The sequence below is a fragment of the Anoplopoma fimbria genome, chromosome 10 (genome assembly GCF_027596085.1).
Source record: "Anoplopoma fimbria isolate UVic2021 breed Golden Eagle Sablefish chromosome 10, Afim_UVic_2022, whole genome shotgun sequence".
Lineage (NCBI taxonomy): Eukaryota > Metazoa > Chordata > Actinopteri > Perciformes > Anoplopomatidae > Anoplopoma > Anoplopoma fimbria.
The window spans coordinates 11,046,059-11,070,995 of NC_072458.1; the positions used below are offsets into that span (position 1 = coordinate 11,046,059).

The window sequence follows — 24,937 nt, forward strand, 5'->3', positions numbered from 1 at the left end:
AACCCAAAATTTAAACAATACACTCAAAAGAAGTATTTGTGTTTGATATCCTACACATAGGCTATATCAAGCTGCAACAACATATTTGTCATCAGACCTTTTGAATATAGTGATCAGACTTTTGATATATGGTTTCCAATGGTTTGTTACTTATTGTATGTGAAAATTATAAAAAATATAATTCCTAACTTTGAAATCATTTTTTGTGGAAAAAAGTTAATCTCAAACCCCAGCGTGGTTTTGAGATTCAAACGGATATGACTCTGGGGAAAAGGGGATATATTTCTGGGAATTCCGGCAAATAACTTATATTGATAAGAAGTGAAAACTAACTGGTCGTTCCATTGCAACATCAGCACGCAGCAACTTGAAATAACATCATTTTATTCTTAAAATTCTAACCGGAAGTGGTTTTATTAGTCATCGCAACTTGACTCCGGTCCTGCGGCTCACAGGACTCGCTGAAGCTTTTTATTCTCATACTGTAAATTTTCCACTAAGGATTGGACTCTTATTTTAACAAGACACTGACAACAGTTTATTGTAATTCAACATTTCTGACATTCCAAATCGTTTATTTTTCGGATCCTGTTTTTATTTCCACATTATTGTTTTGGTCACTTTTTCTTCTATTCCGGTTGGATTTACAAAGGGCGTGTTTGGGCGATCTGTACCGGGAGTTTCATCTCCTGTACTTGTGCGACTCTAAGGAATGACAGCGACTGGGAATCGATCCGCCTGAATGGAAACAATGGATTATAAAGAGCTCGGACATAATTTCGAGGAGAAGCTGACGCTAACAGACAAATGTGAGTATATTAAACTAAAGCCAATAACGTTACTGTAGAGTCATAGAGGGTTGTGATGGTTGTGTTTTTCATTATTATGTGATTTTTTCCCCTTTAATCTTTTTATCCTACCAATCATAATAAAAGTGTGTCGGTATTTTCCAGCCCTTCTGGGCACTGAACATTTGAGATTCAGCTGCAGCAATGCAACACATCAGATTCCTCCCACTTCAAATCTTAAAAGATGGGATGTCTGTCCGTCCTGGCAACCCTGCTGTAATTCCCCCACACTCAAACAGCGGGCTGTCTGCATCTCCCTCTAACAGGCGGGTCCTAACCAGCAAGAGATCCTGGAAATGCTGCACTGAGCTGTGGTCTCCCATTACCAAACACGTCAGTGGTGCACAGGGGTGAAAAATGGCCCAGATATATACAATGAGGCCAACTAGTGCAACTGAAGGCAAAAAGAAAAAAAACATTCTTACCACACAATATTAGTGAGATACTAAACAGATCCCATGCAGGAAAACTCTTTAATCTCTGTCAGGGTCTTGCTTAAGATCAAGTAAGCAGCACAGATAGTGACTGATGTCAACATCTGTATCTCCAACTCATGCTCTTTCACACTGACCAGCCTCTTTGTGGCTGATCCAGGAGCCTGGTGAAGATTTTATTTCAGTGAAATCCTTATAATTATAGGCTAAAATTTGTGAGTCCCATTTTCCTCTTCTAATGTACATGCTATGATGATTTAATAATGTAAAAATAACATGAAATGTACCAGCAAAATCCTGAAATATTCTTTCAAAAGCTTAGAAAAAAGGATATATGCACAGTTTAATAAGGCTAGTATTCCAGTATTATATATGTATGTATACATCTCCCCTTGACCTGTGTACTGGCAGAAGGTGACTTTCTGTTCATTGGCAGCCCAACCCCCTCCCTTATTTTCACTAGACGTGAAGCCCATTGGATGGAAGGAGAAACGTTTGCTGCAGCTTTTTATCAAAGCAAAGGCAGGCTGTCATTGTGCCTGCTCCCTGCATGTGTGGGTGTCTATAGGCTACTGCATGTGCATAGGCTGCTGCAAGATGAAGAATAACATCAGGCATACAGATACTGGAATTTTCAAAGCCAATTCTTATGCCAATATTTGGGAGTTCGATAAAGACATATCCGCCATCGTTTTTTTTTTTACATAAACACATAACATAAACGAACAATCTTGATATGGATACCTTGTATTTGTGTTTCTCTTTTATACTGGGACCAAGATGGCTCTCTGGGAGTCAAATTTTGTAACTGTGACACTGTTTGACGTTTCTGCAGTGCAATTTCCTGTTAATTATTGGCCAATATGTACCTTGAATATATATATATAATATATATATATATATATATATATATACGTATATACATGCAATAATGTGGTTAATGTATTGTTCTAGCTCTAATAGAGACCCCTCAACATGCATAATATTGAAAATATAAAAATAAAAACTTGTGCAAAGGCAGAAACATCATATTATAAGGGTTTTCCTTTTTCTTTCTGTTTTTATGCACTTGTGTTAAAATATACATCTATTGCTGCAGTGATATTTTGATCTGAAAATGGTTTACGATCATAGAATTGTGACTCTTTGTGCTTTTGAATTTATAATTTGTGAACTTTGAGTATCATTGGAATGGATGCTGCTTGTTCAGTGGTCAAAAGGAGGGAAATAGCATCCTGTGTATGTTTTTGAGGCATACTTGTCAACTTTGAAGCTGTCTTTAGGTGCTTAATCGTGAAACTTCTGTGTTACATCTTCTTTAGAAGTGTAATTTCTGCTGGAAACAAAGTGCGTTTATTGAAATACTCAACATTCTTGGATTGTTCCTGAGCAGGTTCGCCCATCGAAAAGGGATCTAAGGTGGAAAACAAAGCTTGTTTTGGTTGCAGTTGGAGCCTCAGCATGCAGCAGGGTTGTTTAACATGTGACGTTATCTGGAATGCTAGATGCCGAAAAAGGCAGTGGCGGTAGATAAACAGTAACATTCTTTCTCTCTGACGCCTTTCGGAGAGCTGTGAGTCTCATTATTGTTAAAAAAAGAACGGCAGAAAGAAAGAAAACCCTAACTAAGGTCTGTTTGCTTTTTACAGCCATAAATTTGCCTTCAGAGCTGTGAGAGGGGATCATAATCCCATTTTAAAGTGATTTATTCTGGTCTGAGGTTGGCAGACATTTGGTTTAGCCCTTTAATGCATGTAGACCATCCCAATCCCTAACACATAGATGCATACATTCATCTCTCATGACCTCATATATCTCCTGCCATCCCTCACACACCCTGAAACCAGTCACCTAGCAACATTACGACACTCAATCAGAGTCTGTTTTCCTGTCTGCTGGTGTTACAGAGCAGAATAGAGTTTTTTTCTTAGAGGAAACGCAGCTAGCGGCGGCCTTTCTTACTAACTCGGCGAGCCCTGGAGCCAAACCAAGACTCCCCAAGACACGACATGTTCAAAGACTCTTTGTTTACGGCCCACAATAGGAGTGGCACCGGCTTTTTGTGCGGCTCTGACACAGAAAAAAACTGCAAGTTCACCTTAAAGGAGTTTGAATTGTACAGTTGTTAGGTTATCTGCAGTTGTCACTGTGCCTTCTCTTCCAGTCTCAGTGTGGAGTTGAATGCTCCTCTGTGGAAGTGATCATGAGACGTGGCCTCTCTTTGGCCCTGCGAGCTTCCCAGTCATGCTGACGTTATGTTCTTGGCACACGATCAACATCACACAGCCAGGCTGGAAATGTAGATTCTGGCCCAGAAACCTTCCTTCCACCCACTTTTAATTTGCCACTATCATCAGTCATCCTCCACAGTTACTCTCTGAGAAAAAGTGACTTGGTCTGGTGTTCCCATAGAGTAAATAGAGCTGAACTACTTACATCTAGAGTGCAGCTAAGAATTATTTTCACAGTTGTCTTATAATTGCTTGTAATGTCTGACCAGCAGTCCAAAAACCACAAGACATTCAATTAGGAAACATATATAAGCAGCAAATCCACACATTTGAGAAGCTAAAACCAGAGAATGTTGTCATTTTATCTTCGATAAACGTTCACTTGACCGTTAGCTAACCTTAGTTTACAAGCTAACAGCAGGTTAGAGTTTTCTGATACAGTTTCCGTTCGGAAAGGAGGGACAAACTTAAACTAGAGTCAAAGCTCCTGTTAGCTCCTGCAGTGCGATGGAGCTCAAGTTCTCACAGCTCTGCCGACTGTGTGTTGTCTTAGTCCTGGGGGCTAGAATGCTTGTGCGTGGATCGGCTAGAATGACTGAGAAACTGGACGGGGAGTCGAGGTTTAGGCAGGGGTTGGAGTGGATCCTTGAGGAATAAGGGAGGAGGAGGAAGAGACCCCCCCCACACACTCCACGTCCGCAGCCCCTGTGACCAGATGCTATAAATCAAAGCTCTGAGGCCAACAGCTCGCACAGGAAAGGAGAGGAAGTGCTCCATTCTGTTGCCGAGTATAAAGACGAAGAAGGATGTAGCCTCCTGAGCTCTGCACATTTTTACCCATATTTCCCATCATATCGGGTATTCAAAAGAAATCCGAATTATTGAATGGGATGTTGATCCTGTTTGCGGCATAATCCTGTTAGGGAACGGTGTAAGGCAGAGCTTAGTCATAAAAGGAAATGTCAAATCACATTTTATAGATTAGAGTCATTGTAGCAACACCTACACACCTGTGACTATTTTAGTGCTAATGTGGAGGCAGTAATAAGAGAAATCAGAGCGCTAAACTCTTTATGGTTCAACAATATGTACACATGCTCCAAACGCTTCACAGTAAATCCAAAATTGACGTCATTGTCAATCAATCGTGATGCTTTTTGCCTTGCACTTCCCAAATACCACTCAGTAGGCTTCGTAGCTGTTAGTGCTAAGGCTATTTCTTCTTCTGTTTATTCCACATGATCCACTGCTGCGTCAGGAAAAGCAAAACACATCACTTCCTGATTGTGCACCAGAGGATGTTTTCGTTTTGTAAAGTAAAAGCTTCTAGGGCTGATTCAGACTCAAGTCACTGTGGACTCACCAGTATGTTGACTTAAAACTTTAGGCTCAACTTTGGACTTGATCTGATGAAAAAAAGACAACAAATGTATGTTTTCTACAGCAGACCAGCTGACAGACAAACAATGATTGTTTAGGACTTGACAACAAATCAGACTTGGGACTTGACTTGTTACAGGAACGTGTTGATTCCTTTAGGAAACAACCCCCTTAAAATAGCAAGATTTTTGTATCGGCAATGCAGCTGTAGCCGTTTGGTTCCTGTCCTGTACTTGTCGTCCTTTACCCTTGCTGCAAATTAGACTTGGGACTTGCAAATGAAGAAGAAGGCATACTTCATGAAATACGCACATAAGACCTACAGACATGCATTATTGTTGTGGAGAGACAGAGTGATGGGGCTGCCATGGTCCGGCACTCGTAGCAGGGCCCAGGAGGTGAACTGCTAGCTCTCTAGCTACCAGTCAAAAAAACAGTGACTTTGTGAAACCTCTGTTGAAATGTTTCCGACTATTAGCTTTACATACATGTTTAGGTAGATTAAGTGTTTACCAGTCACATTTTTAGATAAAATCAATTCAAATAAAATAATATTTTCTAGTCATTCATTTAAGTCATTATTCAAGCAAAGATGCCAAATATTCCAGCTTCTTTATTATTAAGATATGCTGCTTTTCCTTTGTCTTATGTGAATATGTATAGGTTCTAAACTTCTGGTCTGATAAAACTAGTAATATACAGATTTTACATTGGGTTCTGGGAAATTGTGATAGACATGTTTCTCCATTTCCTCCAATTTTACAGACCAATCAAAATTTGCTGAATAACTGAAGATGAAAATGATTGCTAGTTGCACTACCTGGTGCTGCAGCCACACTTTGTTCAGAAGCTTCACTCTGCTCTAAAGCTACGAGCAACTCTGCTCTTGAATGTAGCTTAAATATTCAAGATGACGATTCTCTCTGATGTATTACACCGAGTACTACAGTACTCCTTGCGTCCTCAGGGCCTTTCAAGCTGACCCAGAGGCACTCCCCTCTCTCCCTCCCTCCTTTTTCAAAATTCTGCAGCATACTCAGATTTTACTTCCCTTGGCGTTGGGCTGTTCAATTCAAGTGTAACTGCTCAAAATAATGCAGATGAATTCATCTTATCCCTGATAAACAGGAGCTTGTTTTTGCTGTGCTTGCTGTTAAGGAGACCTTGTGGGCTCAAATGTCCTTCTTCGAAGGAGATGATACATGAACGTGTTGATTCCTTTAGGAAACCCCCTTAAAATAGCAAGATTTTTGTATCGGCAATGCAGCTGTAGCAGTTTGGTTCCTGTCCTGTACTTGTCGTCCTTTACCCATGCTGCCTTGCAGTATGAACTGGATGTTTTTGTTGATGTGTTACTCAAACCTCAGGAGAATCACTAACAGATGTACCCCCTCCACGTCATCCTGCTTTGAAGTGTATGTGTGCTCAAGTGTGTGTGTGTGTGAGATAACGGCCACGATGTAGCTACGTTTGACGTCCATGCCCACTTAAACTCAAGCCCACACACACGCAAACACCCACACACGCACGCACGCACGCACGCACGCACGCACGCACGCACACACACACACACACACGTGTCACTCACCATCTCACAGTCACAGGACCCACAGGCACTAATATTAGAATGCAGATGATGGCGGATGAATGCTGTATGACTGCAACCTGGAAGACAGGACAACAAACCTTATAATAACAAAAAATAAAAATATTTACATGATCAGCCATTTTGACTTGAGACAGATCTGACACTTGTTCATGGTTGTTTAAGGATGTGTTGTCATGTGTTGTTGTCAGATGTTTTCTCTCTTTCTTTTCAATCCGTCTCCATGTGGATTTCTGCTCTCTCCACAGCTATTTTTGAAAGGCAGATGAGCAGCGTTGAACCAGTTAAAAACGCAGTGTCCCATGCTGCGCCAGTCAGTTGATTACCTCTGCAGTCTTCTTTGTCGACGCCACTCTGCTTCTTCCATATACCCCACAGGAGTAGCAGTGACCTAGCTCGCTGTGCCCTTTTCATGCTCCTTAAATGCTCCTTGAAAAGCTTGGCTGCAGCAAGATGCCGGCACATTTCGGCTGCCGCTGGTCAGGTTTTCATCAAATCTAGCAGACTATTACAAACCCTCTTGGTTGAAAGACTTTTATTGTCAGAACTCGAGCAAATCACATCTGACCCTGGTGGGGCATTATTGATTTTCTCTCCAGCACAATTCAACATCTGATGTTTTTGAAGCAAAACACTACAGAGCTGATGCTGCAACACCCCCGTCCTGTTGAATTTAGTGAAAGAAGGTATTGAATCCTTGTCTTCATGACATTTAAGAAATGAAAGAAGTTAAATGTTTTACAGTCGCCTCCTGAATTGGAAGGGTCCTCCTATCAATATTGGAAGCAAAAGGTGCTTTAAAAAAGAAACACTTTAACTTTTTTATTGAATTGCATTGAATGATAGCATTCAAAAGAAATGCAGTATATTATTCCTACTGAGTTCAAATGTACTTTTAGTTTGGCCCAAAATGTACATGTTGCATAGCTTTATTTACACCATTTTTTATACATATTTTACACTTTCAAAAACTCAAAAATGTAATTGATTAAATTAATTTGATATGAACTTCAACAATTCCCAGCCATTCATCATGTATCCTTCTCATTCTACATTCCCCGTATTCGTCATAATAGCTTCTCAGCTTGCTATTAGAGTACAGTATTTTGCTAAATATCTACCTCTTTGTTGTGAATGTATTTATTTTTTCCAGCTTTCTCAGCGTCGTTTGTTGGCCTGGTGTGACGCAGCACTGAAACCAGACCTCTGCTGAGATTAAATTTAGTCCGTCATCACACCTCATCACGCTGCCAGGTCAACATTAGTCAGCCAGATACAGTTATGCCCTACATATGGGTCCAAAACAAGTGGGTGAGTGTGGTGGGGCAGCTGTGGTCTATATACACTTGATTCTGAAGTTTCCATCACAAAAAAGACAACTAAGAGTTAGTTTTTATGTAACATTGACATAGTTTCTTCTTTTTCATCTAAAATGATTAGCCATACTTCTGTTAGTTACCCTGAGACATACAGTGTGTGAATGACTGAGTCTGTTCCTGCTTTATCGTTATAACTTCCTTCTGTGTGCCTTAAAGTGCCATAAAGACCTTGTGCTTATTTACATCATGTGTCTTGCTTATTGTTGCTATGTCTTCGAGATAATGACCTAATGATGAGGTCATGGCTGAAGAAGTGAAACTAAGAGGCCGCAGCCTCAGTCACAACAAACCACGCCTAAGCTATTTTCTCCTCATTTTGAAGAAAAGCTTCTCTCAGCCCGCCGCCTTTTAAAATGGTTCAGAAATCTTCCCTTTCACGCTGCATCACCTTTGACTTTATGTTTTAGTATCAACCCTGAGCAAGTTAATAGAGAAGGAGGAAGAAGTGAATAATAGATTTTCCATATATGATTCATGCCTGGCTCTGTTGTGCGTCTTTGTGACTGGGTAACCCACTTCTCTGTGGTTAAAAGCATCTGGAGATCCCTCCTGTTAGCAGTGGAGTAACATCCTGTTGCCTGCCCCTCGCCATTCTCGCCAGCTCTCATGTTCAGACCCAAACTTTTTTTAGTACTATTAACTTTTAATAGCTTGTCCTGTTTTTGCACTGTATTCAGAGACAGGGGAGGGTTTAAGATAAGGAGAAAATGGTTCTTCACACTGGTGTTTACTATTATACACCAGTGTCTTGTGTCCTGATCAGTCCAATTTTTGGTTGTGTGGATGCAGAACATGTCATATGGGTTAGTATTTAAGAGATATTTTTTCAGTTACCTAGATATTTGTTTCTGAGATATCTGTAGCCACTCAAATTCAATCTGTGTGAAGTATGGTAACACAAAATACATTTTTTGAAATCATCTTATGAATGAAATGCATGAAATTCATAAATTAACCCCTTCATTTGTGAAATAACTGAAGGAATTATTCATACCCAACTCATTATTATGACCTGTTATTTCATCATTTATTATCAACGTTTTTCCTGATGACACATTTCCTGTTAAGTTTTATTTCTTAACATTACATTTCATGACCATCAGATGTCAGCCAACCACACACTCTCTGCCTAACAAGCCCTAACAACTGCTACCAAAGTTAGCCAGTTAGCTCCTCTAAGCTAGAGCAACAACAAAGCCAATGTCACTCTGAAACCAAATAAATCAGCTGTAAAACACACAACACAGACACAGTAACTAAACCTCTGTAGCTTTTAAGCCTCATCTTAACAAGCCGATTTATTTATGTTTATCTAAGTAAGCTGCAATCGTTAGCATGTCCGGCTAACTAGTTTATCACATCATATCATGTATGTAGCAAGCATTTGGAGGTTGGGGGTTACCATTTAAAACCAGACGATTGGAAACATTAAAAAGTCAGAGAGTAGGTTATCAATCACATTACTGAGTTTTATCCTGAGCATTAACTTATGCTAGCTAATGGTTGTCATTTCTGGCGACTTAATCCTCGGTTGTTGGGTAGAAATGAGGAGCCTTATTTTGTCTACATCTAAAGACTCATAGTTTTAGCGAACCGTCTGCTATGTTCACTTCTAGCCAGACTCCAAAGATAAAAACGCAGCATTGTCCATAACAGCTGACACATAGGGGTCTGTAATTGAAACCTAACCGTAAAAATGAAGGTTTCTCTTCTATCATCAGCACAAAGAAGCCACATTTTTCTTCTGTGACAGTGATTAGTAGCTGTGCATGTTGCTCTTGCTTGTCTCTGCCACATGGTACTTGTTGCAAACACAGCTGTTGGTTCTGGTGGACTATCACAGCGTAATGGGAGAATCTGAGGACTTCAAAGGTTCGCGCAGCATTTGTTTCGTGAGTCTTGTAGTTTTCCTGTCCCCTCAGAGGAAGTTGTGTGTTTGACATTTTGTTTTGGGCCTTTTTTAAATCATGCATGCTTGAGTTTGCACCAGTGACCTTTTGGCTTACTCAGTGCTTCTTGTTTGTCATGAGATGGAATGGCGGGTTTTCAGTTTAGTAGAGTGGACAATAGATACATTTGTTAAAGTTTTAAAGGTGTAAGACCTGAATATGTACTTAGGAATTAAATTATGTGAACATTTCACACACACTCAATGGTTATAGCTCTCCAGACATCCTAACTTGAGGCGTCTGTTTTGGCTGTTGTTGCTCTCAGCACCACCAATGTCCCAGGAATGTTCTTCCTCTGCTTTTCCCTGGGGCGTGGATGCTTGTTGCCCAAGAGCGTTTCCGTTTTTCTTTTCTATCCACAGAGGAAGAGGTTGTGGAGGCGTCCATCAAGGCCACATGTGCTCTTCGCAAATGTGTAAGCAGTCAGATACGTCCTGCAGAAGGTTGTGAAATGAGAATTTATGTCTCAAAATGAGTCACTCAATCTCAGTTTGTGCATTTTGTGGAAGCGAAATCAATCGGATATTGTCCCATTGCTTTGAATACACATACACTATTTAATCTCTTCTCTTTTTTGGATGATTTGAATCCGTGAGTCTTTGGCACATGCAGACAATGCAGACACATACAAAATGTAATTTGCTTTATAAACGCGTGTAAAAGGAATGTGGATGCCAGAGATTCCTGAGGTTGGCCTGACCCAGATCCAACATGTCCCACTCATCATTGAGTAACACACACACACACACACACACACACACACACACACACACACACACACACACACACACACACACACACACACACACACACACACACACACACACACACACATATGTGTTCACATACTGGCTCTCTCATGCACATAACTCCAAACAATAGGGTCTGACCTGCTTCACACAGCATGGGAATCAGCTCCCCTCCACATTTAAAAATGACTGATTAAAGAGAAGCTTCACTTTAAATATTCTTTATATTAACTGTAACTACAATCAGAATAAACTCATACTAGCTCTTAAATATAATATAGTATAGTATAGTATAGTATAGTATAGTATAGTATAGTATAGTAAACTAATGCAGTCTAACCAAAACAGTTCATGAAGGTTATAATATTATATAACTTAGCCCAGCCTCAATGATCTAAATGGGTTGGCCAAAATGATAGAAACACATTGGGGCTTCCAGAAAGATCTCATTTTTCGGGTGGTATGTGTTGATGTTGGTATGTTTTGATATTAACAGCACAAGTCAAAAAATGGTAATAACCCAAAAAATGGTAATAACCATAAAGAAATCAACGATGGCTCCGAATTGAATTTAGCTGCCTTGGTTTTTGAGGTCATGGACAAACCATGACTTTATGTTTACTGTGGCAGTTGAATAGAACAGAGGCATTGTTAATGTAATCAGTAATTTTGGGGAGATTCTGCATTTATTTTTATAATAATTAAGCCTTTATTAGTCAGTTCTCTGCATTTGACCCATCCCAGAGGAGCAGTGGGCTGCAATGAAGCGCCCGGGGAGTAATTTTGGGGTTAGGTGTCTCGCTCAATGACACCTCGGCACGTTGCTTGTAGAGGGGTTTGAACCACCGACCTTGTGGTTGCGGGTCAAGCGCTCTACCTCATGTGCCACAGCCTCCCCATTTGGAAGTAGACAGTAGAGAGGTGACAGGAAATAAAGGGGGAAAGAGGGGTAATGTCATGCAAAAAGGTCCCCAGTTGGATTTGAACCAGGGACATAGATATTGAAGTAAAAAATAATATAGGTTCATTTTTTTTTCTTGTCTGGATGAGCTTTTGCCTCTAAAAAACTGAGCTCAAGTAGACTTGTTTTGACCACCCATAATAGATTGAAATAGTTTGCAAACACATAGAAAATATTAATTTACCCCAAAGTTTCTTTTAGTTAGAATGTCTGTGCTGTAGCAGTAAAAGCCAGACTGAATGTAGAGAGAAAATAAAAATATATGTGATTGGTTGGCCTAAGGCCCCACTTACCTGTCCGATGCCATCTTTATTTCCATCATGCACATTGTGAGGGATACCCCTCATACAAAATGTAAGTACTCTTAATACACAACCTCTTATCTGGCTGTTAAATTAAAGGGAAGGTCCACTGGAATTTATTTCAGAAATGTAACATATCTCACATTTTTGAAACCATTTAGTTGTTTGTTTTCAAAGCTTCATTTTTTCCCACATCACTGTCTATCAGTCCCACTACATGCACATACAACCCACAGCTGTCACACCTGTTCTCAGGGGCCTTTCATCAAAAAGGAATTCTGGTAAATGCAGTCCACTAGTCCGCAGATTACCAACTCTCATTTGGACGCCTGCCTCTGTTTTATTCTGTTATTGGATAAAAACATTTTTATGCCAGATGGAGTTGGATTTTACCAGCTGATGTGGCCCGCACACAAGCAAAATTAAGTTTGTCCTGCCTGTGCGGGAAATCTGGTGTACCACATGCTGCGGTTTGTGGTCACCGTGCCGTCCCAAGGTGCCTCGACAGAAGCCAGCCCCTTTTATGGCCGACATTCTCAGTATGGTGCTTAACGCTATTTATAAACCCAGAGTCTGTCACAGTGGCACAGAAACCTGAGATGGCTGTGGAGGGACGAGGAGCTCTGAGGGACGGAGGGAGGGGGGAGTGACGGGGCGACATCATGCTGAATCTGTGTTTCTGTGTTAAATGGAGCCTGTCACATGGATGGCTGATCATGTGCGATAAGACATGAATTTCTGCAAGGCTGTATGCATGGAGCCATGTGTATTAATATTATGGATCCATGTTCATATTAAGGTATTATCCCATATTATGATTTTAGTTTTCACAAGTAATAAGTAGTTGCTATTATATTTGGAAGTACAGTTCCCATGATGCTTTCGGAGGGATGTAAACAGCAAGTATAATGTTGTTGTTGATATAGGAAGCTAAATGCTGCTACATCTTGAGCCCAGTTTTTTTTACCCTGTATTTAATTACCAAGTCACCAAAAGTATGCTGAATAAACTGTTAGCAGTTCCTGTTCGTAAAGTACTCATGGATGTACAGAAAACTATCACTTACCTAAAAAACGCGATGATTCTCGGGCAGGTTCTGGATTTGTAAGTGGCGTCTTTTTTCTATGATTTCTGAGCAGATTTATGGCTATTATTTTTTGTGAAGATTATGATATCTTCGTAAAGTATAAGCCACACATGAATTTAATAATGTATGGCATATCTTGAGATTTTTGACAAAAATGTAGTTTTTAAGTACCTTTACTGCCTCCATGAGTTGTGTTGATGCGCGGAAGAACTACAATAACTGAAATCCTCTTGTTTTTAGTAAACCTGAATGCACCTGCCCATTTCACCTGAACCAATACTTTTACCTCACTTTGAAAAACCCTCTGATCTAGATTAATAAATGGAATCAAAACATGTGGCAAAAATACAGTCAGTTGGTGTCATCTTTCTTTTAATGTTGTTCACTAATGTTTTAGGTCCTGTTTCTGTTCTCCTTTGTCCACCACTTAAAGTCAAACCAACAGCTGACATTGTGGCCACAAATGACACTCACAAAATGCTAAATGCTAATATATACATCGTGTAGTTTAACAGTAGCACAAGTAGAGAAATGAGTGACAAGGTCCGTGAAATGACTCAGTAATGCTAGTTACTCAGCAGTATGTCTGTCTAAAGATGTCTAAAGTTAGCTAGCCACCATAAGCAACTGGTCATTCCATACCAAGTAAGACTGCAGCATTAAAGCTGTGTTTTATGCTTGTGAGTTTATACTGTAATTTTGCTTTTACATAACTGCTGTCATTACTCCTCTCTTACAGTCAGCGCTGTTTATGTGCAAGAAAACACACAAAAGCCACACCCATGCCGGGCTTATGGTAATAACTAGTTAGAGTTAACTCAGCAGCATAAACTAGAGTCATATGAGAGATCTTGTCCCCTGTTTTTTTGTGTTTTTATGCAGATCATCACAGCGGTACCTGGTTTACACGCACATATAAGCCATTTGGCGATAATCCCCAGCCATCAATACACAGTACAATAAAGTTTATTTACTATATTTTTATTTATCAATCGCACTCATAAACTTTCATCTTCTTTTTTTTTTATATACACACCATTAAAGATTTACAAAACAGGAAATACAAATCCAGTAAATAAAAGCATCAATAAAATGATAAGAAAATGTTTGGATAAAAATGAAATTAAGATAACAGTTAACTCATTTAAATTTTTTGGAATGTTGCCAAGCTTTACAATAGCTCTGATTTTACATATCTGGTTTTATGCGTACGTGTTTTTTAATCCTGACAGTGTTATGTTGGCAGTATAATCAGAACCACTAGTTAATGTCCTTTTTTGAATAAGTTTGACCTGTCTTGTCAGTCTTCTACAACCTTTGTTTCCTAAGAATATTTCCAGTTCTAGGGATTCTATTGGTCTTAGGCGTCATAATCTTTTTACGTTGTCTCTAAAAGCCATATAAGGCTGGTAAACTGTTCAAATTCAAGAAGTCAGCCACGCTTGGTGAACACGTAATCTTCTCAAGTGAGGAGGAGCACTGAGATCCTCTTTTTGCCAAATCCACTTATCAACATCAGGTAGAAGCAGGGCCAGCCTGCATCTTTTTTTCTTACTCTCTTGTCTGAACACACGCCGGGCTCTAATTCACATCCCATCATTCCTCCATTAGTATTCTATAATGCAGCCTGTGCATTTAAGCTCCTCGTTGAAGTACAGTGGGGGGAGCTGGAGAGGAGCCCAGTGTTAATCTGTGATTTATGTGGTTCGGTGAGCGTTTGGACCATCTGCCCGTCGCCGGCTGACTGGAGTGGAGAGCTGGCCTGGAGCCTGCAGCCTCTCACCTTCCTACCTCTGAGCTCATGTCTCATTATTTTCCCCAGCTCTGGGCCTGGCTGTTACTGTCTTTATCTCTACGCCTTTTTTTGTCTTTTCAAATCCCATGCTTTCATTTTCCTCCTCCGTCGTTATAAAAACAGCCTGCCGCACCATTTTTTCCACTCTCTCATTGTCCTCCGGCTCTCCTTTCTCTATGAATCTCTTTTCTCACTCTCCATGTGTCCTTGTAGAAGTGCACAAATTGTCCCTTCTTCTTCTTCCTGCTCCAGTCCCCCCCCCCTCCATGCGTCATAGGGCCTCTGCTCAGTTTGTCACAGACTTCTCCAGTGTGACAGCCAGCAAGGGACAAAGGGGGGGAGTTGGACAAGCAGCAGCCAAACTCAGTGATAGTACCGGCAGGAGTATGAAAACAAAGTCAGAGCCGGGATTAAAACAGGATGTGTTTTGTGGTTATTTTTTTTAGCTGCCTCTTTGTGGCCCTCCGTGAGGGTCAGAGGTCAGGAAGTCTGGCCTCATGACCGGATCTGTATGGAGCCATCAATGGTGCTCATGTTAGGAGGCCCAGAGGCCTGTGTGTTACATAAAACATGAAGTATTGGTTATTTTCAGTATCGATTAACCTGTAGGTTAAAGGGGAGACCGACCATCTTTACATGTCTTATTCAATTTTCAATTCATGCAGTACCACAGAGCCACGTTTTTACCATTATTTTGTTCAATTTGTCACCCACCTTTATAAATGCCCATTAAAATGTCCCAGACTCTAATTCGACGTCTTCAAATTGCTTGTGTTGTCCGACCAACAGTCCAGTATCCCAAACATATACAATTTACAAGCATTTAAAACAGAGAAAAGCAACAAATCATTATTGAAGAAGCTTATTCCAACATGTGTTTGGCATTTTTTCCCCAAAATTGCCTTAAACTAGCATTTGATTATGTGTATCTTACCCTCTCTTAGCTTTTTTTGAAAACACTGTGAATCTGTTGCTTTGGCTTACACTGATCAAAAGATAACCTTAAGAGATTTATTCCCACGCTTGTGTCTCACCTATTAATGGTGTGTTTAAGGCTGCTGACAGGAGGCCTTTTCTCTGCAGGACTAAAAACCTTCAGGGACGAAGGGGGAGAGCACCGCGTCTCGCAGCGGATCGACTGATGTGTGTGAATTGCGTGTGAAAGAGATGTTAATAATTTATAATGATGAGAGAGTTAATTAAGTCGCAAAGGGACTTCTCGGTTTGGTGGCAGTGGATTCAGAAAGACAGTCGCTCACGTTTATTGGAAACGTCACTTGGAGACTGTCCACTAATGATGAAACAAGACGTCAGACATTGGACAAAAAGCATCCTCGACAGCACAAAGCAAACTTAATTTACATTGATTATCATTGTGATTTAACGTTATGACATACCGGGTAACGAAACGGAACACCTGGGGTATCTTGCCAATCCATTAATTTGTTTTTTTTGTCCGTCCTCCAGCTCTTCCTCTGCAGACGGGGACGCAGTCCATCCAGAACGGGGACAAGTCTTTGGGGAAGGATATCCTGACCTCAGACGACTCAGCCGTCACAGACCTCTCTCCTAAAACAGACTCCAGCCCCATAACAGAGACCCCAACCAAGACAGATGTCTCCTCAAAGACGGATGTGGGGCTCTCCACCCCGGGCAGCAGTAGCAGCCCTCAGCCCAAGAAAGGTAGTTGTTCAATATCTGAATCATAGAGTCAGTGCCTCACTTTAAACCATCACATTTGTTAGGTTTAGGCAGTGAAGCATGAGCCTCCACTTCACAAGATGTTTTTGAAAGGTGTTGGTCAGGTGTCCGTGTGCAGACTTTGCTTTGTGGACCAATTCAATCTGCGGTCTAACATTCAATTTTATGCTGTAGCATTAACCTCCACAGGGCAGTCCACACACTATGGGCCAGAAAGTGAATTTATTTTAGAAAAGGCCAGCACCACACTTCTGTTGTTATTTTAAACTAAAAGCTACTTTTTTTATGCCACATACAGGCAATAAAATACAAAAGGGGCTAGTGTCTACTGTGCAGAACTGGCACTTGTGTGCTTCAATTGCAGGCGTCAGGCAGATAGCTGGGATCAGATAGGATTCTGGGTGGAAGGTATAAAAAGGTAATTAAGGCAGAGAGATGCAGCAGGGAGATAATGGTGCTCATTCGATTGACACAATGAAAGGTCATCGGTGTTGTTGTAATGTGGTGTTGTAATGGAAAATAATCAAAAGCTACAATTACAACTGTTGGAAATTGGAAGCAGACATGAAAATGCTGCAATTTTTACCCTTTTTTTCCACAGAATTAGTTGTAAAATGTGGAGTCAGACTTTTCACCCGCTGCTGCTGGCCATGTGACGGCTTGTGGGCCCATTTGTTTTACTCTTCATCAATCCTGCTCCGTCTCAATCATTCAGTTGCTCCACATTAAACACTGAAAAACGACTCCCACAATCTCAGGAAAAACGTTGATGAAAAACACTTTAAAAGGCATTAAAAGTATGCAACTGTAGGGTGTTTTTTTATCCTCCATGTTTTATTTTTGACCTTCAAAGACAAAGTTTATCACATGTTAAATCTAAAAGTATTCATGCATAGTTTTCGCATACTGTTTTTTTTCCTCATGGAAGTTTTAATGTATATTGAGTCATTCCGGCCAGACAGATGGTAGTGGCTGAATGCCAAATTTGCAATGGGGGAGACGAGATGTATAGTGTGGAAGAAGACTGATGGTGGAGGTGGAGGGGGGGGTGAAGACACCTCCATATCAATGAGATTTGTTTTTCTCTGCACTTCATAGCGTACTGCATTTTATAAAGACTGAAGTGTGCGGCCGCGTAGGAAACTCTGAGAAAGGCGGGGAGGAAATTCAGGTTGCCATGGAGACGGTACTGAAGTGCTGCAGGGCCCTCTGTGATTGGTTGAGGATGTGCGGCATACATATTACATAGCACGAAGCGCCACAAAAGGAGACGGCACCCCAGGGGTCCTGGTTTATCAACGGTGTGTTACGGTTCTTCAGTCGTGGCTTTTCACAGACTGTTTCATGTTGGGGAGAGACGCACAAATCCTCGTGTTACACCGCTGCGTGTTTTAAATCGATCAGGATTCGTGCAGATTATGGCTGCAGATGAGAAGGCTGAAAAGCAGTTGTTCATCATAACTGAGCTGCACAAGCGTTTTGACATTTTCTCTGAGACCTCTTCCAACACCCCAATGTAATGGAAGGCAATCATATCTTGTTGTTGGTGCTCACAGTTTTGAAAAATGACATGTGAATACGTCTGCCGCAACAAGGAAACAGTGTCCCTGTTACCCGGAATATCAACAGAACATCCTGTCAGCTGTTTTTCAGTGCGCTATTTCTCTATTCCACTAAAAACTGTTAGTGGAATTGTGGATTATTCAAAATAATAGGGACATTGTTTCATAAGTGACGCATTTCTGTTTTAAAATACATTTTCAATACTGTGACCACCACAAATCTGTAGCCTAGGCAGCAGCCGGCAGCTTCTTCTCCAGCTACTCCTGCGGGATCCCAAGACATTCCCAGGCCAGATGGGATATGTAATCCCCCTCTGCGTGTTCTGGGTCTGCCTGGGGTCTCCTCTCAGTCGGATTCCTTCCTGGAAAACCTCTATAGTGCATCCTAATCAGATGCTCGAGCCGCATCAACTGGCTCGCTTTGATGCAATTGAACAGAGGTTCTGCTCCAGGCTCCTTTGGGATGTCGGAAGCATTTCTCCTTAGCTCTACTGAGCGTTTTATTGTCTTTGTGACACCAGCTCAGCACCAAACAGTAGATAGACACAGTTAGCTACTATCTAGTGACCATAGTGAATCATTTAGCAGCTAAAGAGACAGATATTTCCCTCAGGAGTAGTTGGAGACCAAAAACAAAGCTAAAAGGAGAGTTAATATTGGACTCATACATTCATCAGATGGACATACAAGACTCCAAATGAATGATATTGTTACTCCTTAAAGCGTGTGTTTGAAAACCAACAAAAGAAAGCTAGATGTAAAAAATTATCAAACTGAAAACCTAGCTGTGTGTTGCCAACTCTTTTCTAATGAAAGTAGCTCGCAACACTAGCTCCAAAAATCCCTTTATCTACCAAGAAGGTTGCCAAGTGTGCAACACCAGCAGACCGTCCCTTCAGGCTTCCTTCCAAAAACCCTTCCCCCAAAATGATCATTAAGAACGTAAACAACCAACATGACTATTTTTAGTACTGTTAGCACTTAGTTACCATGTTGTCACCTATTGGTTTGCAGACTACGCTTTTGAAGCCTAGAGTTTGGTATTTTGGCCGTCGCCATCTTGTTTTGTTGCAACCATAAGGGACACAAGAGGATGGATTTAAGTACAATTCAACGCTGAATAAGATATTTTCTAGGCGATCGAAATGTTACAATAAACTTATATGAACTGAATACACATGGTGAAAGGGTTAAAGTTCTCAGACAAAAAACACAGACAACTCCCAGACAGGACAACGCCCTTGTAGCAACCTGTCAATCACAAGGTAGCCACGCTCTAAAGCATTGTGCTTATGGTCTATTTGACTCTAAATGGACCATAACTTGCTAAATGAACATCATGCTGTAATGAAGAAGACTTAAAACCAGCGATTGAGACCATAAACTCATGTTTACAATGTTTACTGAGGGAATAAATCAAGTGAGAAGTAGAGTAATTTTGTCATAGACTTAAACTTATTTTTGCAACCAGTGGAGTTGCCCCCTGATGACTATTAGAAAGAATGCAGGTTTAATGCACCTTTGCATTGGCTTCACTTCTGAGACCCGGAGGTTGCTGCCTGTTACAGTCCTGGCTGCAAGAGCCACAGATACCAGATTTATTGATTGCTGTCGGGATGTAAAGAACATTTTAACAAATATAGCTTGGACTAGCTTTGACTGCTGGATGGGTAAATTAGTGATCGCCTAAACGGCCAAACAATATCAGATATTGCAGGGTTAAGATGAAAGATTAAACTGAAAGCTTTATATTTTCTTTTTCCTTGCAGATTCGATGAGCTCAGAGCAACGACAGAAACTTGCCAAGGAGCGGAGGGAGGAAAGAGCCCGATATATTGGTAAGAACTGATAATACAATCAAATATATTTAGCTTTATTTGACTTTGAACAAAATATTCCTTAAAAAGAACTCTGCTGGTGATGCATTAAGCTGTAATTTGTTTTACCAAACATGATGCATGCACTTCTTCTATTCTTAACGTAGTATAAACTCATCTTTCCTCTGTCAGTCTGACTGACGGTTATTGTTGTCTCTTACTGTTTCTCCCCTTGCATGGCTTTCAGAACAGCAAACTCAGCTGCAAGGTAAGGAAGGGGCTTCACTAAAACCCTCGGCATCCACAGCCGTCATGCCATCTGGGAATTTTCAAACTTGTGATGGGAATAAAAGTCACGCCCTTTCTTTTTCCCTCCATGAATCGGTTGTGCTTTTATTTTGGTTTTCTGTCTTCACTCAGTGGAAAGTTTTATACTTGAATTTTTCCGCTCATGTTTTGTTTAAATTATACTTTTTCTGCATGTTCCATTCCTATAGTTATGGTTGTGCTTTGTGGCTGCAGAATGAGACGTTTCTGTTACGAAAATATTGCTTTAGCCCCAAAACATGAAAGAATATATCTACTCTTCAAACACAGAGTCTTCTCCCTGTGGATGAAGGCAGCCAATCAGAGCAGGGCTAGATGGGCGTTTTCCTGCAGAGACGTCCCTCTGAGCCCGGGGCGTGAAAAATGAGCAGTCATTACCATAAACTGAGACCAGGCCTCTTAGACAGATTAGATTTAATTACTACTTTCATTAGCATCAATAATGTGGTCATGCTGCAGCACAGTCAAAGCGGAGTTTCGCTTTTTTTATCGATAATATCTGAGGTTCACTCGGCTTCAGTTGATCTGAGATAAGTTTCCTGCAGACTGCTTTTTTTCTGTAATTATATGGTAAAACTTTATTTGTTCAGAACCGTATGCACATAATTACATGTGGGTAACAAAACATGATTTGTACTTTACATTTGCAACAAATCTGTCTGAACATATTGGGAAGAACTGAGCGTTGTTAAGTAACAGCAACGGTGCACTTAGTACTTTGTGCAAACTCTGCAAAAATGAGAATGTGAAAAGCGTGCTAACATTATACAGACTGTTTTTTAATCCTGCTGCACAGAATGCAGACATAATTGGATTTATGGAGGAGTGAAGAAGGCTTTCTCATTGTCGATGTGGCTCAGACTTGTGTGACTCATTAGTGAAGATGAGCTGCAGAATTCTGAACTAAATACAAAGCATTTCTTTGCCTCACAACAGTGCTACATCCTCGCAGAGCTTAATCCACTAAAAAGTATCTCTAATGCCGTCTGACTCCCAGCAATACGAGATAATATTGAAACATGTCATGCCATTATTTTGGTTGGATGCAGCATGTAACCCACCCTCATCATCATCCATTGTTAAAACTCTTCACCATGCTAAAAAAGTTGTGTAAACAGGCTTAAATGCAAATGATAAGAAAGATATGAATCAAAGCTATAAGACGCACAGCGGCTGTCCAGCATACAGAAGGTTTCATTTACAAGGACTAATTGCTGTTTAATTGTACCACCAAGAAATGAGCCACAGCAGTGAATGTGCAGAGAGAAACAGGCGTCTGCTGGAGGCTGCTGTAAAACACAGCAGGGCACCTCTGCTTATTTACTGTTATCAGGATTATAGTGTAATGAACACAGTGTCTTCCATCTGCTTCACCCATTGTGTTTGACTAGAGTTCAAGTGATTACTACTGTCTGAATTGAAGAATCTATTTCGGAATAACCTACAAAAGGAGGGGAGTTTCTTTAAATTGCTGTAGAATTACTATATTTCACATAGATTGGCTTTTATGTAACTGCTGATTGTCCCTTTTAATACAGTTTAAGTTTTATTCACGTTAGCGGCGTGGCTCTAGTGATGGTATTGTTTGTCGGTCTCTCCATCACTGACCTACATATTTTGAATGCGATTAAATGGATTGAAATTTGGTACATATAATTATGGTCTCCAGAGGATGAATCCCATGATTTGAGTGCTTTCCTGACGCTTTTTTTGCAGCTATTTTTTTTATTTATCTAGTGAAATATCTCCAATTTAACTTTAACTTGATCGTTTTCATGGACATTCATAGTTCCCAGAGGAAGAATCCTAATTACTTTGGTGACCTCCTGAATTTTCCTCCAGCGCCACCATGAGGTTAATGGGTTTGAGTGGAATATCTCGACAACTATTAAATGGATTGCCTTGAAATTTGGTTCAGATATTCATAGTATGCAGAGGATGAGTCTTATGATTTTATTGCTTCTCTGACTTTTCTAGTGGCTCAGTTTAGATTTATCAAGTGAAATAGCTCCAGATTTAACAGATGGATTGGCACAACATTTGGTACAGACATTCATGGCTCCCAGAGGATGAACCATAATGACTTGGGTGTTCTCCTAGATTTTCCTTCAGCGCCACCATGAGGCTTGTGGGTTTGAGTGGACTCTTACTATAGCACATGGTTTAGGAAAGGTGCCATATAGGATAAGTTTATTATTTTCAAGATAATGAAATCATCATTGTAGCATCTTCTAACGAAACACCAGATAACCACAGAATTTAAAAGATCTCAGACAAATGTGATTCCCAGCAACCTTTTGTTTTCTAACTTTCTCGTGTCTCTCTCTCCGGCTTTTCTGTCTGGATGTTAACCCCTCTCTCTGTGGTAACCCTGCAGCAGCGAAAAAGGCCCAGTGGCTGGAGAAGGAGGAGAAGGCCCGGCGTCTGAGGGAGAGCCAGCTGGAGGATCGCAGGAGGAAGTTGGAGGACCAGAGGCTGAAAACTGAGAAACGCCGAGCTCTGCTGGAGGAGAAACAGAGACAGAAACTAGAAAAGAACAAGGTGAGTAAATACAATGTATCAGGATGTAGTAGCTCAAAACCAACCAAACATGGAATCATGAACAAATTATGGTTTAACCCATTGATGCAATTTCAAAGCATGTTTTAATTGTTAACACTGAGCTCATATGGTTGTAGTTGATAACACAGATAGATTTCTTATATAGCCAGAGACAGAAGGGTCTCCTGCTCTCCAAAATACTTTGTGTCAGTTGAAGTCAGGGTGGAAAAGTCAACGGCATGCCAGTGTTTATGCAAGCCTAATGCTTAGTATAGTTTTTGAACAATGGAAAATTGCCTGTGTATAAGGGATTTAATCCAATCTTGAATATGAGTTGTGATGCCAAGTGTTGGCTGCGTACAGCAAATTTTCCAGCGGTCATAAGTTCCGATTTTTCATTGGCTGTAATTTGAGTTCACAGTTATTGATCAAAGCAGTGGTTCCTAAACCTTTTGACTACTTTTTGACCTCTAAAAAAGAAACAGTGTCTTCTTTTGTCTCTTTGTCACAAGTTGCTCATGCCTATGAGTTGTGAGCATTTTTACCAAAAAGTTACTTCCCTTCTTGTTAATTTTATGTAACAATTTAAGGAATTGTTTTCTTTGTCGTCAAAAGTTAAATGAGAATATCAATACCAATCTCATGTCTGGAGCTACAGCCAGCTGGATATTAGCCTAGCTTAGCATCAAGTGTGGCAGTAGGCGGCTTCAGTTTAGTCTGGCTCTGTTCAAACTTCAAAAATACACCTACCTCCTAAAAAACGTATTACTTAACACGTATTATCTTGTTTGTTCCAACCGTATTCAAACAGAAATGTAACAATAAAAATGGCACCAATGTCTTGGCTAACAACAGCCGAGAGCAGTGACTCTCTGGAGTCTTGTTGTCCCTGTGAGGTTGCCAGTCTAAGGGCAGAGGAGCCACACATAAGTGGTGGCCGGACAAACTACATGTTGTTGTTAGAAAATTGTTGTATTATATTACTAGTGAGCTTTAGAGCTCCTAATATGTTTTTTAAAGTTTGGACAGAGCCAGGCCAGCACTTTCCCCTGCGTCTGGTGTGACTGCTAAACTAAGCTAATCACCTCCCCTTAGTTGACCAGATTTATACCCCATAAAACAACAAACGTTGTCTTTGTACGGATTAAACAATTTATATATAACATGTTGATTAGCAAGCTTTAAAGTTACTGGTAGGTGGATTTTGATAACCTTGTCCAGAGAAAGGCTAGCTGTTTTGCCCTGTATCTAGTCTTTATGCTAAGCTAAGCTAACTGGCTGCTGGATGAAACTTCACATTTACAGTGCTTACCACAAGAAAGCCAATCAGTGTATTTCCCCAAATCTCTTTACTATTCCTTTAAACTGTCAAACGAACTTATGTGTGTGAGTTTGTGACTCTGTTTCGACTGCCTGGTCCCTCCAGGAGAGATATGAGTCAGCTATCAAGAGGTCGACGAAGAAGACGTGGGCCGAGATCCGCCAGCAGAGGTGGTCCTGGGCGGGTGGACTCAACCAGACCTCTCGCAGAGAAAGTAAGTTTCAAATGAACCACAAAGAGAAGAATATATCACATCCTCACTGTAACTCAAACCTTCACGTTGAGCAACGTTGCAAAGACTGTGACTCACTGGTCCAACTGATGCAATTCAAGGAAATAACTTGTGTAGGGTCATAAAGGCGGGGTACCAGAGGAAGAAAACCTTATTCAGTAATTAAAGTCTTTGTAATTCCTCAGTGGAATGAGCTTTGTTTTTTTTAGGCGGAAATTGGTTTTGAGGTTCCAGTTTAAAAGTGTTCACAGAGGCAGAGAGATGAGCAGCAAGGTAGCTGTCATGAACGTGTTTCATTAGATCAGCAGTGTGAACAGTGTTTTACAGAGAGCTGTGAGCTTATTCCCCTTTTCCGACGGCGAAACACGTGACGGGCTGCCTCTTTTGGACCCGTGACACTGAGGTCAAGACAAGTTTCTCTCCTTCAGAGTGTGAAAGATTCTGAATGTGTGTGTGAACGTGTGTGTGTAATGCTGATTTCTTGCAGCTGAAAAAAAAAGCAAAGTAGTTATGTGATTTCTAACTTTACCACAACCTTCCCACGCTTTCCTCAAAGTTCCTCCCCATTCCCCCCCAAGTCTGAGTCCAGATTAATCTCCTCCTTAATGTTATTGAGAACCTCAGAGAATGGTGAGTCCCTGATGTCCTTCAGATCCAGACCGAGGGGAGTCCGCAACCCCCCGTATCTCTTATCAGTCCTCAGCTGGGGCCGCCT

General features: G+C 40.7%; 2 protein-coding genes across 6 annotated transcripts in view; one reads left to right on the forward strand and one right to left on the reverse strand.

The window, feature by feature from the left end:
* Positions 1-24,937, reverse strand: part of cldn35 (claudin 35) — a 242,449-nt gene that overhangs the window by 189,609 nt on the left and 27,903 nt on the right. The window lies entirely within an intron of this gene.
* LOC129097516 (MAP7 domain-containing protein 1-like) overlaps positions 466-24,937 on the forward strand; it is a 40,315-nt gene continuing 15,843 nt past the window's right edge. For 4 of the 5 annotated variants that reach the window (XM_054606406.1, XM_054606402.1, XM_054606403.1 and 1 more), the window contains exons 1-6: positions 466-809; positions 16,189-16,404; positions 19,754-19,822; positions 20,049-20,069; positions 22,506-22,669; positions 24,096-24,204. In XM_054606406.1, the coding sequence (XP_054462381.1) occupies positions 743-809; positions 16,189-16,404; positions 19,754-19,822; positions 20,049-20,069; positions 22,506-22,669; positions 24,096-24,204 (646 nt within the window). In that variant the 5' untranslated portion in view covers positions 466-742. The remainder of the gene's footprint in view (positions 810-16,188; positions 16,405-19,753; positions 19,823-20,048; positions 20,070-22,505; positions 22,670-24,095; positions 24,205-24,937) is intronic. The other variant, XM_054606404.1, reaches the window with a different exon arrangement.